Source organism: Taudactylus pleione, unplaced genomic scaffold (assembly GCF_031769625.1).
Source record: "Taudactylus pleione unplaced genomic scaffold, aTauple2 ptg000366l, whole genome shotgun sequence".
Classification (NCBI taxonomy): Eukaryota; Metazoa; Chordata; class Amphibia; order Anura; family Myobatrachidae; genus Taudactylus; species Taudactylus pleione.
This window is the reverse complement of record NW_028284767.1, coordinates 4,025,293-4,039,300: the sequence shown is the minus strand read 5'-3', so window position 1 is coordinate 4,039,300 and position 14,008 is coordinate 4,025,293. Positions and strand designations below refer to the sequence as shown.

Sequence of the window (14,008 nt, the reverse complement as noted above, 5' to 3'; positions counted from 1 at the left end):
GGACTTCACGGTGACTGGATTTGGTGGAACAGCTTCACAGGGCGGCTGAGTATGTGCATGAGGCCATCCAGGATGGCGCTCAGGTGGCATCCAGGGTTTCGGTGATGGCCGTCTCGGCTCGGAGGGCGCTTTGGCTCGGCGCCTGGGAGGCTGATGCAGTCTTTAAAATCTCTCCCTTTTGGCGGGGGGGTTCTGTTTGGGGCTGAGTTGGACACCATTATTGCCCAGGCTACCGGGGGAAAAGCACTCCTGCCTGTGGTGGCCCAAAAAGAGCGGGGTCCACTATTTAGTGCTTTTCACTCCTCCTTTTGATGGGGAGCATCTACTAGAGGTCAGTCTGCCCGAGGCCGGTTTTTCCCCAGCAGGGTTTCCGCTCCTCAGGGCAGGTTCTCTGGTACCTACAGGCGCTCAGGAGCCAAGGCTCCTGACAAGCCTAGTGCCTGATGGGGTCTCGGCCCACCCAGTTCGATCGGGGGTAGGCGGACGCCTGTTCCAGTTCAGGGACCGGTGGGTGGTGTCGGCCAATGCAGGGCATCGTTTCCCAAGGATATGTCATCAACCTCAGAGGTCTGCCGCCCAAAAGGTTTTTTCGCAGCAGCCCTTCCCCAGGACAGAGAAGAGAGTGGCCTTGGACCTGTCCATCAGAAGTTGTTGTTTCGGTTCCGGCATCAGAATGGAAACGGGGATTCTACTCCAACCTCTTCCTTGTTCGGAAGCCCAACAGCACCTATCGCCCGATCTTGAACCTACGGGCCTTGAACACCAGACTGTGGGTGGACCGTTTCCACATGGAATCTCTCCGCTCGGTGATCCAGAGAATGTCGGTCAACAAATTTTTGGCCTCGCTCAACCTCCGGGACAAAGTACCTCCACATTCCACATTTGGAGGATGCACAAATTTCATCTATATACATCCACATTCCTATTTGGTCAGATCATCCTTCTCTCCTCAGGTTTACAGTTGGCCTGGCACACTATCCATTTCCGGCCCTGTCTTTCGGCTTGGCAACAGCCCCACGTGTCTTCACAAAGACCATGGCAGCTATGATGAGCCTGCTGCACAAGGAAAGGATAACGTTCGTTCCCTATTTGGACTATCTGCTGGTGAAAGCAGATTCAGCTTCCCAGCTGCAGGCCCATCTGCACCACACGGTGCAGGTGATTCCTGATCATGTCTGGATCCTGAACTTCGAGAAGTCTCACCTGACACCTTGCCAGCACCTGATATTCCTGGGAGTCCTCTTCGACACCTCTCTTCAATGAGTCTTCCTGCCCGAGTCCACAGCCCGGGCCCTCCACGATTTGGTTACGACTTATGCTGTCAGTTCCTCGCCCGTCCATCTGGCTGTGCATGAAGCTGTTGGGCACGATGGTCTCCACCTTCGAGACGATCCAGTACGCCCGTTTCCACTCGCAGGAGTTCCAGTGGGAAATTCTCCGCAATTGACCTCTCCTCTCAGCATCTGTTTCTGTCGGACAGCACTCGGCAATCCCCTCAATGGTGGCTGGTTTCCGATAACCTGCTCCGAGGTCGCTCCTTGGCCACTCCAGACTTGGTCATTGTAACCATAGACGCAAGTCTCCACGGTTGGGGAGCTGTGACGTCGAACCTTTGTTTTCAGGGTCTTTGGTCGTCATCGGAGACTGCCCTGCCGATCAATGTGCTGGAGCTCCGTGCCATCTATCTGGCTCTGTTGGGAGCCCAGTCTATCCTGGTCGGCAGGCCGGTGCGAATCCAGTCGGACAACTCCATGGCTGTGGCATATGTGAATCATCAGGGTGGCAATGGCGAAGGTGGTCCACATTCTCACTTGGGCGGGGGCCTTTGTTACGGATCTCTTGGCAGTGTTTATTCCGGGAGTGGAGATTTGGGAGGGGGACTTCCTCAGCAGGAACACCTTGGTACAGAAGTGGGGTCTTCCGGAGGTGGACGTGATGGCATCTTGGCACAACTGCAAGGTGCCCCGATTTTGTGCGAAGTCCAGGGACCCACTGGCCTTCGCAGTGGATGCCATGATCATTCCATGGCGGTTTCGGCTGGCATATGTTTATCCTCTGATACCCATGTTACCTCAGATACTCTGGTGGATCAAGGAGCAACAGGTTCCGGTGATCCTTCTGGCTCCGAACTGGCTGCTCAGGTCATGGAACGCCGACGTTCTCAAGTTGGCCGTAGGTCCAGGTTGGTGCCTTCCGCGGTGGCTGGATTTGCTCCTGCAGGCTCCGTTTCAGCACGAGGACCTTCCTCGATTGGCTTTAACAGCCTGGATTTTGAGACCGAGCACTTAAGGGCTAAGGGGTTTTCCCCTTCTGTGGTCCGTACTATGTTGCAGGCCAGGAAACCAGTTTCATTATGCAACTATCACAGGTTCTGGGAGATCTACATCTTGTGGTGTGAACAGCGCAAGGTTCACACATTCCGGTTTCGCCAGCTGAGGTTTTTAGCTTTCCTTCAGGGAGGTCTGGAAGCCGGCTTGCGGCTTTGCTCCGTAAAAGGTCAGATTTGTTGTTTTATTTTCAGCGGCGTCTGGCCCTCCTGCCAGAGGTTCCATACCTTTTTACTCCTCCATTTCTGCCGCTGGTGGCTTTGTGGTATCTGACCTTGGTCCTCTCCGCTCTTAAGCAGGCTCCTTTTGAGCCTTTGGACTCTGTAGACCTTCGATTTGTCATGTGGAAATTGGTTTTCCTTATGGCCATTGCCTCAGCTCGGCGGGTCTCGGAGTTGGGGGCTTTGTCTTGTAAACCGCTGTTCCTCATTTTCCATGACTATAGGGCGGTACTCCTAAAAGTACCTTCATTCCAACTGAAAGTTGTTTCGACTTTCCACTTAAACCAGGGCATTGTCTTTCCTGTGTTTTCTCTATCGGAGAGTGACCGGGACCGGGACAATCTGGCTCTGTTGGATGTTGTCCAGGCCCTGCGGATCTACTTGGACAGAACTTCGACCCTCTGTCGGATGGATTCCCTTTTGGTTCTCTACGACACTCAGAAGCGTGGCTGGCTGACTACGAAGCAGATCATCGCACGTTGGATGCGATCAGTCATTTCTCGGGCCTATTCTGATGCATGGCGACCGGCACCTGCCAGTGTCTCGGCTCATTCTACAAGGGCGGTGGCAACCTCCTGGGCGGCGCGTCACAGGGCCTCGGCTGAACAAGTCTACCACGCAGCTAGCTGGTCCTCTGTCCACACGTTTGCTCGGGTTTACAAGTTTCCTGTTTTGCCTCTGGCGATGCCCACTTTGGACGTACAGTTCTCTGGTCAAGCAGCCTGAGCATTCCCTTCCTGTTGAAGTCCTATAGTCCAGTGTCCCCCAGCATTGAGGAAAGAGAAAAGAGTATTTTTGGGTACTTACCGTTGAATTCTTTTCTCTGATTCAGGCTGGGGGACATTGCGTTCCCTCCCTCATGCTCAGTCGTGTTGCGTTGTGTTGTTTGACCGATTGGTCCCTGCGGTTCTGTTTTTTATTTTGGTTAGAACAGTTTCACTGTGTTACTACTTCCCCTTACCAGGCACTTTTGAAATTATACTGACATCATGGGGTTGCAGAGTGGAGTTTAGGATTAAAGCTACAGGTTTAGTTTAAGTTTAGCAGTCCCGGCTACAGCCCCATGGTCCAGTGTCCCCCAGCATGACTCAGAGAAAAGGATAAAAAAAATCCTTATATATATTGTTTGCTGGAGCAGCATTCCATTAAGAACTACTAATGTTCAAATGGTATGAATCAGGACTGTAGGTATTTCACATTCCCCAGTATAAAGTTCTTTGTATAATAATCCAATGTATAGGCCAAGGAATTTTGTTTAATTATTTGCAGAACCCCCTTGTAGTTAAGAGAAACACTAACCTATGAATGTTTAGAAATGGTAGGGAACATTAGGAGATTTTAGATGGTACAAGCATGTAAAATAGATAGTTGTGTTCTCTATGTGATGAAATAAAAATGAATTTCTAAATGCCATTATTCAGTATTTATGTAATGAAGCTTTGAAAAATTGTAGGGCAGAGGCGGATTTAGATTAGGGATGTGCAGGCTCGGATAGGTTCGAGTTTGCATGCAGAGTTCGTATTTTTCCCTCCAAAAATCGGGTCCCGGAAAGAGGCAAAACGTCATCTTTCATAGACAAACATCATCATCCAAGTCCATGGAATTTAGACCTCATGGGGCCCTAAGCAAGATATCAGTTTGGGGCCCCACTCCCTCAACTGCATGGAATCTTACACAGACACGCTGCCCCCATAGCCGCACACACACACTGCCCCCATAGCCACATGCACACACTGCCCCTAGCCGCGCACACACACACTACCCCCATAGCCGCACGCACACAGTGCCCCATAGCCACACACACACTGCCCCATAGCCGCACACACTGCCCCCAAAGCGGTACACACACACTGCCCCATAGCCGCACACACACACATTGCCCCCATAGCCTCACACACACACATTGCCCCCATAACCGCACACACACACACACACACATTTCCCCCATAGCCGCGTACACACACACTGCCCCATAGCCGCACACACACATTGCCCCATAGCCGCACACACACATTGCCCCATAGCCGCACACACACATTGCCCCATAGCCGCAAACACACACACACTGCCCCCATAACCGCAAACACACACACACTGCCCCCATAGCCGCGCACACACACACACTGCCCCATAGCCGCGCGCACACACACATTCCCCATAGCCGCGCGCACACACACATTCCCCATAGCCGCGCGCACACACATTCCCCATAGCCGCGCGCACACACATTCCCCATAGCCGCGCGCACACACATTCCCCATAGCCGCGCGCACACACCTTCCCCATAGCCGCGCGCGCACACACTTCCCCATAGCCGCGCGCGCACACACTTCCCCATAGCCGCGCACACACACACACACACTGTCCCATAGCCACACACACACTGGGCCTGATTCAGACCCGCTCGCAAGCGGGTCGATGTTGACCCAGTGCGCATGCACACGACGGAGCCGGCTCCGTCGTGCGCATGCGCGAGACCTGGATAGCGACGGCCGAGCCGTCGCTCCTGGTCTCGTACCAAAGGGGGCGTGCTGTCGATGGTGAGTGACAGTGGCACTCCACGGCTTGCGGCAACGAGACCCGACCACAAGGGTCTCGTCGCAAGCCCGATGGTCGCGATGGTCTTGACCATCGCCACCATCTTCCTGGCCGCTCGCTATAGCTGTGGGTGGTCACCCACAGCTATACGAGCGGCCAGGAGGCCGCTCTAAAAATTCAGAAGGACGGCCCTGATTCAGAGCAAGCGCTCTGTCAGAGCGTCCATCTCTGAATCAGGGCCACTGTCCCATAGTCGCACATACACACACTGACCCATGGCCACACACACACACACACACACACACACACACTGTCCCATAATCGCACATACACACACACACTGCCCCCATAGCCACAATTCATACACGCATTGCCCCCATACAGTAGCTGCATGCACACACACCTACACACACACACACACACACACTGCCTTTCTGATACAGACACACTTACTGACACAGACAAAGTTACTGACACACCTTACTGACACACATACTTACTGACATAAACACTTACTGACAGACACAGCTTACAGACACACTTACCTACACAGACACCTCTTACTGACACACACCCCTTACAGACAGATAACACTTACTGACAAATACACACAGACACAGATACAACATACTGAAAGATACACCTGACACCACTAATTGGCACATTAAGATACATATATACTTACTGACAGACACCCCTTATTGACACATATACCACTTACTGACACAGACACCACTTCCTGACCGATTACCCTTACTGGCACACACACTTACTGACACCACTTACTGACATGCACTTACTGACACACACATACTTACTGACACGCACTTACTGACAGGCACGTTAATTTATTATACATTCACACAGCACAAGAAGACACAGTGTTCATATGCTTGCAGCAAACATGTGGACCCCACTCCACTTCCCCCACCTTCGTACCCCCTCCCCCATATCCCCTGTAGACTATAGAAGGAGCAGGTGGGTGATGACCACATCAAACACCCCCGCGCAAGAAATGTTATTGACCGTCTGAGCCTGGTTACACTATACTGACCCTGGCTATACTATACAATGTATAATCCTATACTGGCACAACTGTCAAATTGCTAAAAATCTGCCCCTATGTTACTATTAGAAAAAAAAACTTAACAATGCAGACACTTCCCAACTCCCCACATCCCCTCCAGACAACCCCCTCACTCACCTTCCCCTTTTTCTGGAGACACCTGTAGCACTAAAACTAACTTCAGTTCCTGTGCGCTCATCAGCTGCTCACTCTTCTGCTCCCCAGTATCTTGTGTCCCTGGTCTGTTATAAGGACAGCGCTGCGGCAATACCGATGTTTAGAGACGCAAGAAGCCCTGCATCTCATCACTGTAATTGCAGTGGCTGTTCTTACTCCGGTCCTCACTTCACTGTTGGGGCTTGGCTGAGAATGGGCTTGTGTACTGAGAGTGCAGAAGAGTGGGGTGGGGCAACGTGACGTCGCGCGGTGCTCCTCTGGGACATGTTTTGCACTGGCACAGTAACAGAGCCTCTGTTAAACATTAGGAAGAGAAGCTTGCATTTGTGATAGTCAGGGCCGAATTTCAGGCCCCGGACACAGGCCCCTTCGGACCCGCAGGGCCCTAGGCAGATGCCGATGTTGCCTAGCGGTAAACCCCTCCTGGACAGAGGAGTGTACAGTACATTACAGAATGAGAGATATCCACAAACTAATCACACTAGAAACATTGTGGTTGATGTATCAAGCAGTGAAAAAAGTGGAAAAATGAACCAGTGGAGAAGTTGCCCATAGCTACCAATCAGCTTTAAGGTGACATTTATCAAGAACATTCTACAAAATGATAGGTTGAAGCTGAGTGTTGCTATGGCTAACTTTTTTCCACTTGTCCTTTTCTCCACTATTTGCCCAGCTTGATACAGCAAACCCATTGTGCCTTCTCCAGGAGACCATCAGACTTGATTGGATTGCTGTGATTAAAGAAAGCAATGCTTGTGTTTAGCCTTATGTGTTTGTTATTAGTGATGCAGAGGTGGTACCATTACGGGGGAAGAAGCATGAACATTACCGTCAGATTCGTTCCCACATCTGGAAAGAGCATGGGAGAGCGCAACTTCACGGCTGGAGCTTACCTCCTGCTATCAGGAACAGGGTAGGTAGAAAGTGCAGGGATCACTTCTGAGTCACAAATATCTATTATCAGAGTAAGTGGTATATACTGTAATGTTGTACTGTTCAGTACTAAAAGGCCTACAGGTAGTCTGTAGTAAGTACTGTAAATGTAGTTTTGGTTATAATGTGTATCAATTATATAGACTGTTGCCTCAGTTTGATATTCCGTCATATTTTACACCACTATAACATAAGCTCTATTCTATTGAGTGTCTATTATTTTATTTATGTGAAGTTTGGTGGATCATTTTCAGTAAATTGTGTATATACAACATTACAGTGATGGACATCAACTGAGCAATTTCCATAGCAATATGATGTACACAGCATTGGTTATATACCAGCGGTGGCATGTTGTACGGTGGAGCAGTTTCAATAGAAACTAATTATGTCGAAAAAATTAAATAAATAAATTTGTTTCTAAGTTTTCTTGAGACACTATCAAGATCTTACCAGTTCAATTATGCACAAGTGTAACTGTCGTGTGAAGACTTACACAGTAGAATAATTTTAATGACCTTCCACAGTCTACTTGGGAAGTTAGGCCCACTAAGCTTAGTACAGAGGTTGTCTTGAATAAAAGTGACAAATATATTTCTCTAAAAGTTTCATGACCTTTTCAGAACTGATGCTATCCAAAAGAAGTTATGGTTGTGACAGGTTAATTTCCTATTTACACTAGTTTTTGTAGTTAAAATCCCCAGAAATGACTGAAACTGAGCAGAGGCGAGTGCCATACAAGTAGGTGGCAATATTGGACAGATACCCAACCCAAGCAACTGGATCCTGTGATCAGTGGATGGTAATGGATTGGATATTTATGGTGCACTCTCATACATCCAATCATGTTTCTTATGCTCATTTGCAGCTGGGCCTGAGTGATACAGTATTTGTCTATACGGATCACACATATAGGTGCTGATAGCGGGCAACTTCCAGTGACTTTACTAACTGATTTCTCTTGTTTGGATCTTTTTGCTAAATCCTGAAATATTGAGCCAGTTACTCGATATCTCTTCTGATATTTTATTGTGCTATATTGTGATGAAGAAAGTGAGCACCTCTATCTGAGGTGGTTGATAACAGAAAGCAATAGCTGTATAGTAACTATATACTGTAAATACAACATCAAACCGAAATTCAAGAATGTGAGAATGTGCCAGTCTTCACATTGACTGTAGTTATATAAGTGCAGTAATCTATATTTAATATATTCAATTAATTGTATTTGGATCCGAAATAAAAAAAATGACACTATTAAGAGTTGATAGGAAATCAGAGATACTGAGGGAGGAGATCTGATTTCCTATTTGATGGAGAAGAGTAGGACAGATTAGGGCTCACTGTAGCCTGTGTAGAGTTGGAATAAAAGCAAAAACAAAGTACTGTAATTCCCACACATTACACATGTGATCTGACAGAGCTGAAGTACATTTCTATAGTGGGCACTGCACAATGTAGGACACTCGTCAATAGAATTTAATTGTATCCCTCCACACCTGCCTCCCCACTCTGATAAACCCAACACTGGCTCCCCATGTTCTCCAAAACCCAATTCCAATCACCCCCCCCCCCCCCCCATGACAACACCAGCCCTTTATATTTCTCAGGCCTCTCCAGTTAATAGCCCACCACACGTTACCTAAGATCTCTATATCACCTGCACCCTGATTCTTTGCTAATAACCACTGCTCACTCTACAAGATTTTTCCTGTGCTATTATCCCCCTTTGGAATTCCCTACTGTGTCTCATCAAACTTCCCCCACCCTTCAACCCCATCTCTGTATAATGGAGCTTCCCCTGCTCCCAAATATACTACTCATACTGGTCCAACCTCTGCCTTCTCAATCTCCGCTTTGTACCATATACTTTTTATATGTGCTCTGTTCTCCGCACTGCCCAGCACTGTACTGCCTTAATACCAACAAAAAAATCATAATCCTTCAATAAAAATACATTGAAATTTCAAACCGCTCCAGTCTGATCCTTCTGGATGAAAGGTTTACACCTATTCCGAGCAATTACTGATTGATTTGTCCACCTATGGTTTATTGTATAAGATCTATTTTCACCCACCCGTCTATTCTTTATTGTATTATTGGATAGTCACTTGAGTGGTCAGCATAACAACGAGTATAATAATAGTCATGTTAGCTGCCATGAACAGTGTGGCTACTGTGATACTAAGAACAACCAATGAAAAATGTCCTTCTTGTACTCTAGTTTGGATACTCCAACTTTCAACATGAGTGGGCCCTTCTCTATCTGCATAACCATCTCTGTAAGAATCATCTGGGTTTGATATCTCCCTACATTATCCCTGTTTGGAGGGCAAATATTGGTAAATCTATAATATAATTCTAAATGTTGTCCCATCTCCATCATGCGCAGTGTGAGCCGGAGCGCTCCTATTGCCACCACTGACCCCTGATGCCCGATCCCTCCTCCCTGCACAGCTGATGCCCGATCCCTCCCCCCTGCACAGCTGATGCCCGATCCCTCCTCCCTGCACAGCTGATGCCCGATCCCTCCTCCCTGCACAGCTGATGCCCGATCCCTCCTCCCTGCACAGCTGATGCCCGATCCCTCCTCCCTGCACAGCTGATGCCCGATCCCTCCTCCCTGCACAGCTGATGCCCGATCCCTCCTCCCTGCACAGCTGATGCCCGATCCCTCCTCCCTGCACAGCTGATGCCCGATCCCTCCTCCCTGCACAGCTGATGCCCGATCCCTCCTCCCCGCACAGCTGATGCCTGATCCCTCCTCACTGCACAGCTGATGCCTGATCCCTCCTCCCCGCACAGCTGATGCCTGATCCCTCCTCCCTGCACAGCTGATGCCTGATCCCTCCTCCCTGCACAGCTGATGCCTGATCCCTCCTCCCTGCACAGCTGATGCCTGATCCCTCCTCCCTGCACAGCTGATGCCCGATCCCTCCTCCCTGCACAGCTGATGCCCGATCCCTCCTCCCCGCACAGCTGATGCCTGATCCCTCCTCACTGCACAGCTGATGCCTGATCCCTCCTCCCCGCACAGCTGATGCCTGATCCCTCCTCCCTGCACAGCTGATGCCTGATCCCTCCTCCCCGCACAGCTGATGCCTGATCCCTCCTCCCCGCACAGCTGATGCCTGATCCCTCCTCCCCGCACAGCTGATGCCCGATCCCTCCTCCCTGCACAGCTGATGCCCGATCCCTCCTCCCTGCACAGCTGATGCCCGATCCCTCCTCCCCGCACAGCTGATGCCTGATCCCTCCTCCCTGCACAGCTGATGCCCGATCCCTCCTCCCTGCACAGCTGATGCCCGATCCCTCCTCCCCGCACAGCTGATGCCTGATCCCTCCTCACTGCACAGCTGATGCCTGATCCCTCCTCCCCGCACAGCTGATGCCTGATCCCTCCTCCCCGCACAGCTGATGCCCGATCCCTCCTCACTGCACAGCTGATGCCTGATCCCTCCTCCCCGCACAGCTGATGCCTGATCCCTCCTCCCCGCACAGCTGATGCCTGATCCCTCCTCCCCGCACAGCTGATGCCTGATCCCTCCTCCCCGCACAGCTGATGCCTGATCCCTCCTCCCTGCACAGCTGATGCCTGATCCCTCCTCCCCGCACAGCTGATGCCTGATCCCTCCTCCCTGCACAGCTGATGCCTGATCCCTCCTCCCTGCACAGCTGATGCCTGATCCCTCCTCCCCGCACAGCTGATGCCTGATCCCTCCTCACTGCACAGCTGATGCCTGATCCCTCCTCCCCGCACAGCTGATGCCTGATCCCTCCTCCCCGCACAGCTGATGCCTGATCCCTCCTCCCCGCACAGCTGATGCCTGATCCCTCCTCACTGCACAGCTGATGCCTGATCCCTCCTCCCCGCACAGCTGATGCCTGATCCCTCCTCCCCGCACAGCTGATGCCTGATCCCTCCTCCCCGCACAGCTGATGCCTGATCCCTCCTCCCCGCACAGCTGATGCCTGATCCCTCCTCCCTGCACAGCTGATGCCTGATCCCTCCTCCCCGCACAGCTGATGCCTGATCCCTCCTCACTGCACAGCTGACTCCAGTGCTGCAATGGGGTGGGGGGAACAGAGGAAGTGGCAGGGGAAAGAAGAGACCGGGAATGGAGAGGTAAAAGGTTACAGGGGTAGAGATGAGGAGAAAGAGAGAGAGAGAGACGTGGCAGAGAGAAAGAGGGGAGAAGGAGGGCAGGGAGATGGCAACATGGGGGAAGAGAGATGAAAAAATAGTTATTTCTTCAGTGCCCTCAATTGTAGCATTTCTCATTAAAGAAAGTCTTCTGAGAGATTTTACTAATTAAAAAATGAGATCTGAGGTGACACATTACATCTACAATCTGGGGACTGCAGTAAGTAAAAAAAGTTATACAATGTACAATTATACAAGTTAAACAATTAGACCAATGATGATAATATAGCTGAACTAGTTTTTATCTTTTATATGTAGTCTTGCAGCTTCCATCTTGCATGTGATCATCTTTATAGAGCTCGTTTAGGTTACTCTGTAAAATTAGTTCAAAGCTTTTAATCATCTCAGCCCAACTTGTCAGGCTAAATTACTGTTATCTTCTGCTTTAGGGTGAAATGCAAGCTGGGAGCGAGGTTAGAGGTGTCCCTGTGTTAGTCCAGCTTCGTCTATTGGATCAAAAAGACCCATGCACAAAGGTAAATGACTGTTTTTCCACATGCACCTATCCTCTTATCATGCCAAATAGCCCTGGACTTTACTACATAACCACGCCAAAACACCATTCCTGAGTACCTAGTACACTGGGGGCCTGATTCAGAGTTGTAGTACTGTCTTTGGACGCAGTAACGATGAGAAAATATTCTAATGCTGCAGAAGCGTCTGAGGATAAGACGCCCCCTGACAGCATCACATATCGGAGTGTCGCAGCCACCTGAGCAAGCCTATACTCACTCAGACTGGACGCCAGAACTTCTCAGACGGGGCCAGGAAGACAGTGTTGAGGACGCAGACCTTCGGCTTTGGAACTCCCGGAAAACGGTGACACTCCCCATTTTTCGTGCTTAGGGGCACATTGGGATAGATGTATGAAGCAGTGAAAAGAGCGAAGAAGTTGCCCATGGCAACCAATCAGCTTTGAGGTTGCATTTATCAAGTACATTCTAAAACATGATAGGTAGGAGCTGATTGGTTGCCATGGGCAACTTCTCCACTGGCGTACTTCTCCTCTGGGGCACTTCTCCACTGGCGCACTTCTCCTCTGGGGCACTTCTCCAGTGGCGCACTTCTCCACTCTTTTCACTGCTTCATACATCTACCTCAATGTGAGCAAACTTGCAGATAGAGACCTGTCAATGTGCAGTACTCTAGCAATCGGACTTGTACACTAACCATCAGGTTTGCATACATGTCTGAATCAGGTCCTATAAGCAAACTAAAAGGAAAAAAAGTACACAATCCAGGAGAAACCAGCAAAAGACAGGTTCTATACGAATGACCCTTATTCTTACTCTGCGACTTTATGCCAATTCCTTTGCTACAAAAAACGAATCCTAAGTGTCTAGTACACGGTTTGCAAACTAAAATGGAAAACTGAAGAAAAATTCACACAATGAAGGAAAAAGGAGAAAAACTGAGAGAATGTACGCAGGGCGAGAATCGCATAATAGGTGCCGCCTTTTGTCCAAACACTGTATGAATACCATGGGCAGCTGGCACCATTGCCTAGTAAGTGACCTGTGTAGAAGAAACTATCTTATCTCTATGGTTCTTATGGCGGGATGCAGTGATAACTGTGATTCCAGGCCTGATAGCTGTGCTAAGGAGACCTCCATAGTGATTGGCTTTGAAGTGCACCAGGCTTTCAGCACTAATGCTTGAAGTAATGCAGCACAGACAGGGCTAACTTCTTCTAGATGGCGGAGTCCATAGCATGAATACTTGTACTGCAGATGTATGAGTTCTTATATGGCAACTACAACAGTGACCTCTACACTGTAAAGGAAACCAATGGAATCAGTATGTACTGTATCATCAAACTGCATTATTCTAATGAAATAAACTGCACCGTTCAATTGCATTCATTATTATAGGCTACGTTAAAATTACACTACTGTTAAATTATGAATTATTTCCAGGTCAACTGGATTATGTAGCAAACAAAGTATATGTAATGTTTCTTAAGAATTTCTAGAAAGGAGTTTGTACAGCATTCTCCTTAGGAATGCTTCACCTTCTATTTATATGCTGGTTGAGGGGCGCCTGTCCTATATCGGGTAACACTGGCATCCCCTGCATTTTATTAATGCTGCACTGTGGCAAAGGCAGGAGATGAGCACTGTACATTGTCCGTAATCTGATACGGCATATCCTGTTATAAATAACTTTAACCAGTTACCATCGCCTTGGGGTGAATGCTTAGAATGAGATGGAGATTTTATTTCTCTCGTGTGGATAATTGACCACAGTGCCAATGCACCTATTCATGCTTGCAGCGTCCCTGGAGCCGTGGATCTTAGCACTCAATGATATCTGTACAGAGCAATGATCCCAGTGTATAATGTATTCTTAGCATGCTGCTTGTAGTCAGACCACAAGGCATATATGACACACTTCAATCTCAACAAGCCCTCATAGGGTGGATTCTTAGGGGTATATTTACTAATGCGAGAGTTTTTAGAAAGGGACATGTTGCCCATAGCAACCAATCAGATTCTACTTTTAACTAGCACCTTCTAGAAGATAATAGCTAGAATCTAATTGG

The 14,008-nt window shown here is 49.1% G+C and overlaps 1 protein-coding gene across 1 annotated transcript in view; it reads left to right on the top strand.

Annotated features, from left to right (window-relative positions):
• Nucleotides 1-14,008, top strand: part of LOC148508430 (C-Jun-amino-terminal kinase-interacting protein 3-like) — a 111,352-nt gene that overhangs the window by 76,357 nt on the left and 20,987 nt on the right. Inside the window, exons 15-16 of the mRNA XM_088444545.1 lie at nucleotides 7,113-7,242; nucleotides 11,856-11,942. Of these exons, the coding sequence (XP_088300671.1) occupies nucleotides 7,113-7,242; nucleotides 11,856-11,942 (217 nt within the window). The remainder of the gene's footprint in view (nucleotides 1-7,112; nucleotides 7,243-11,855; nucleotides 11,943-14,008) is intronic.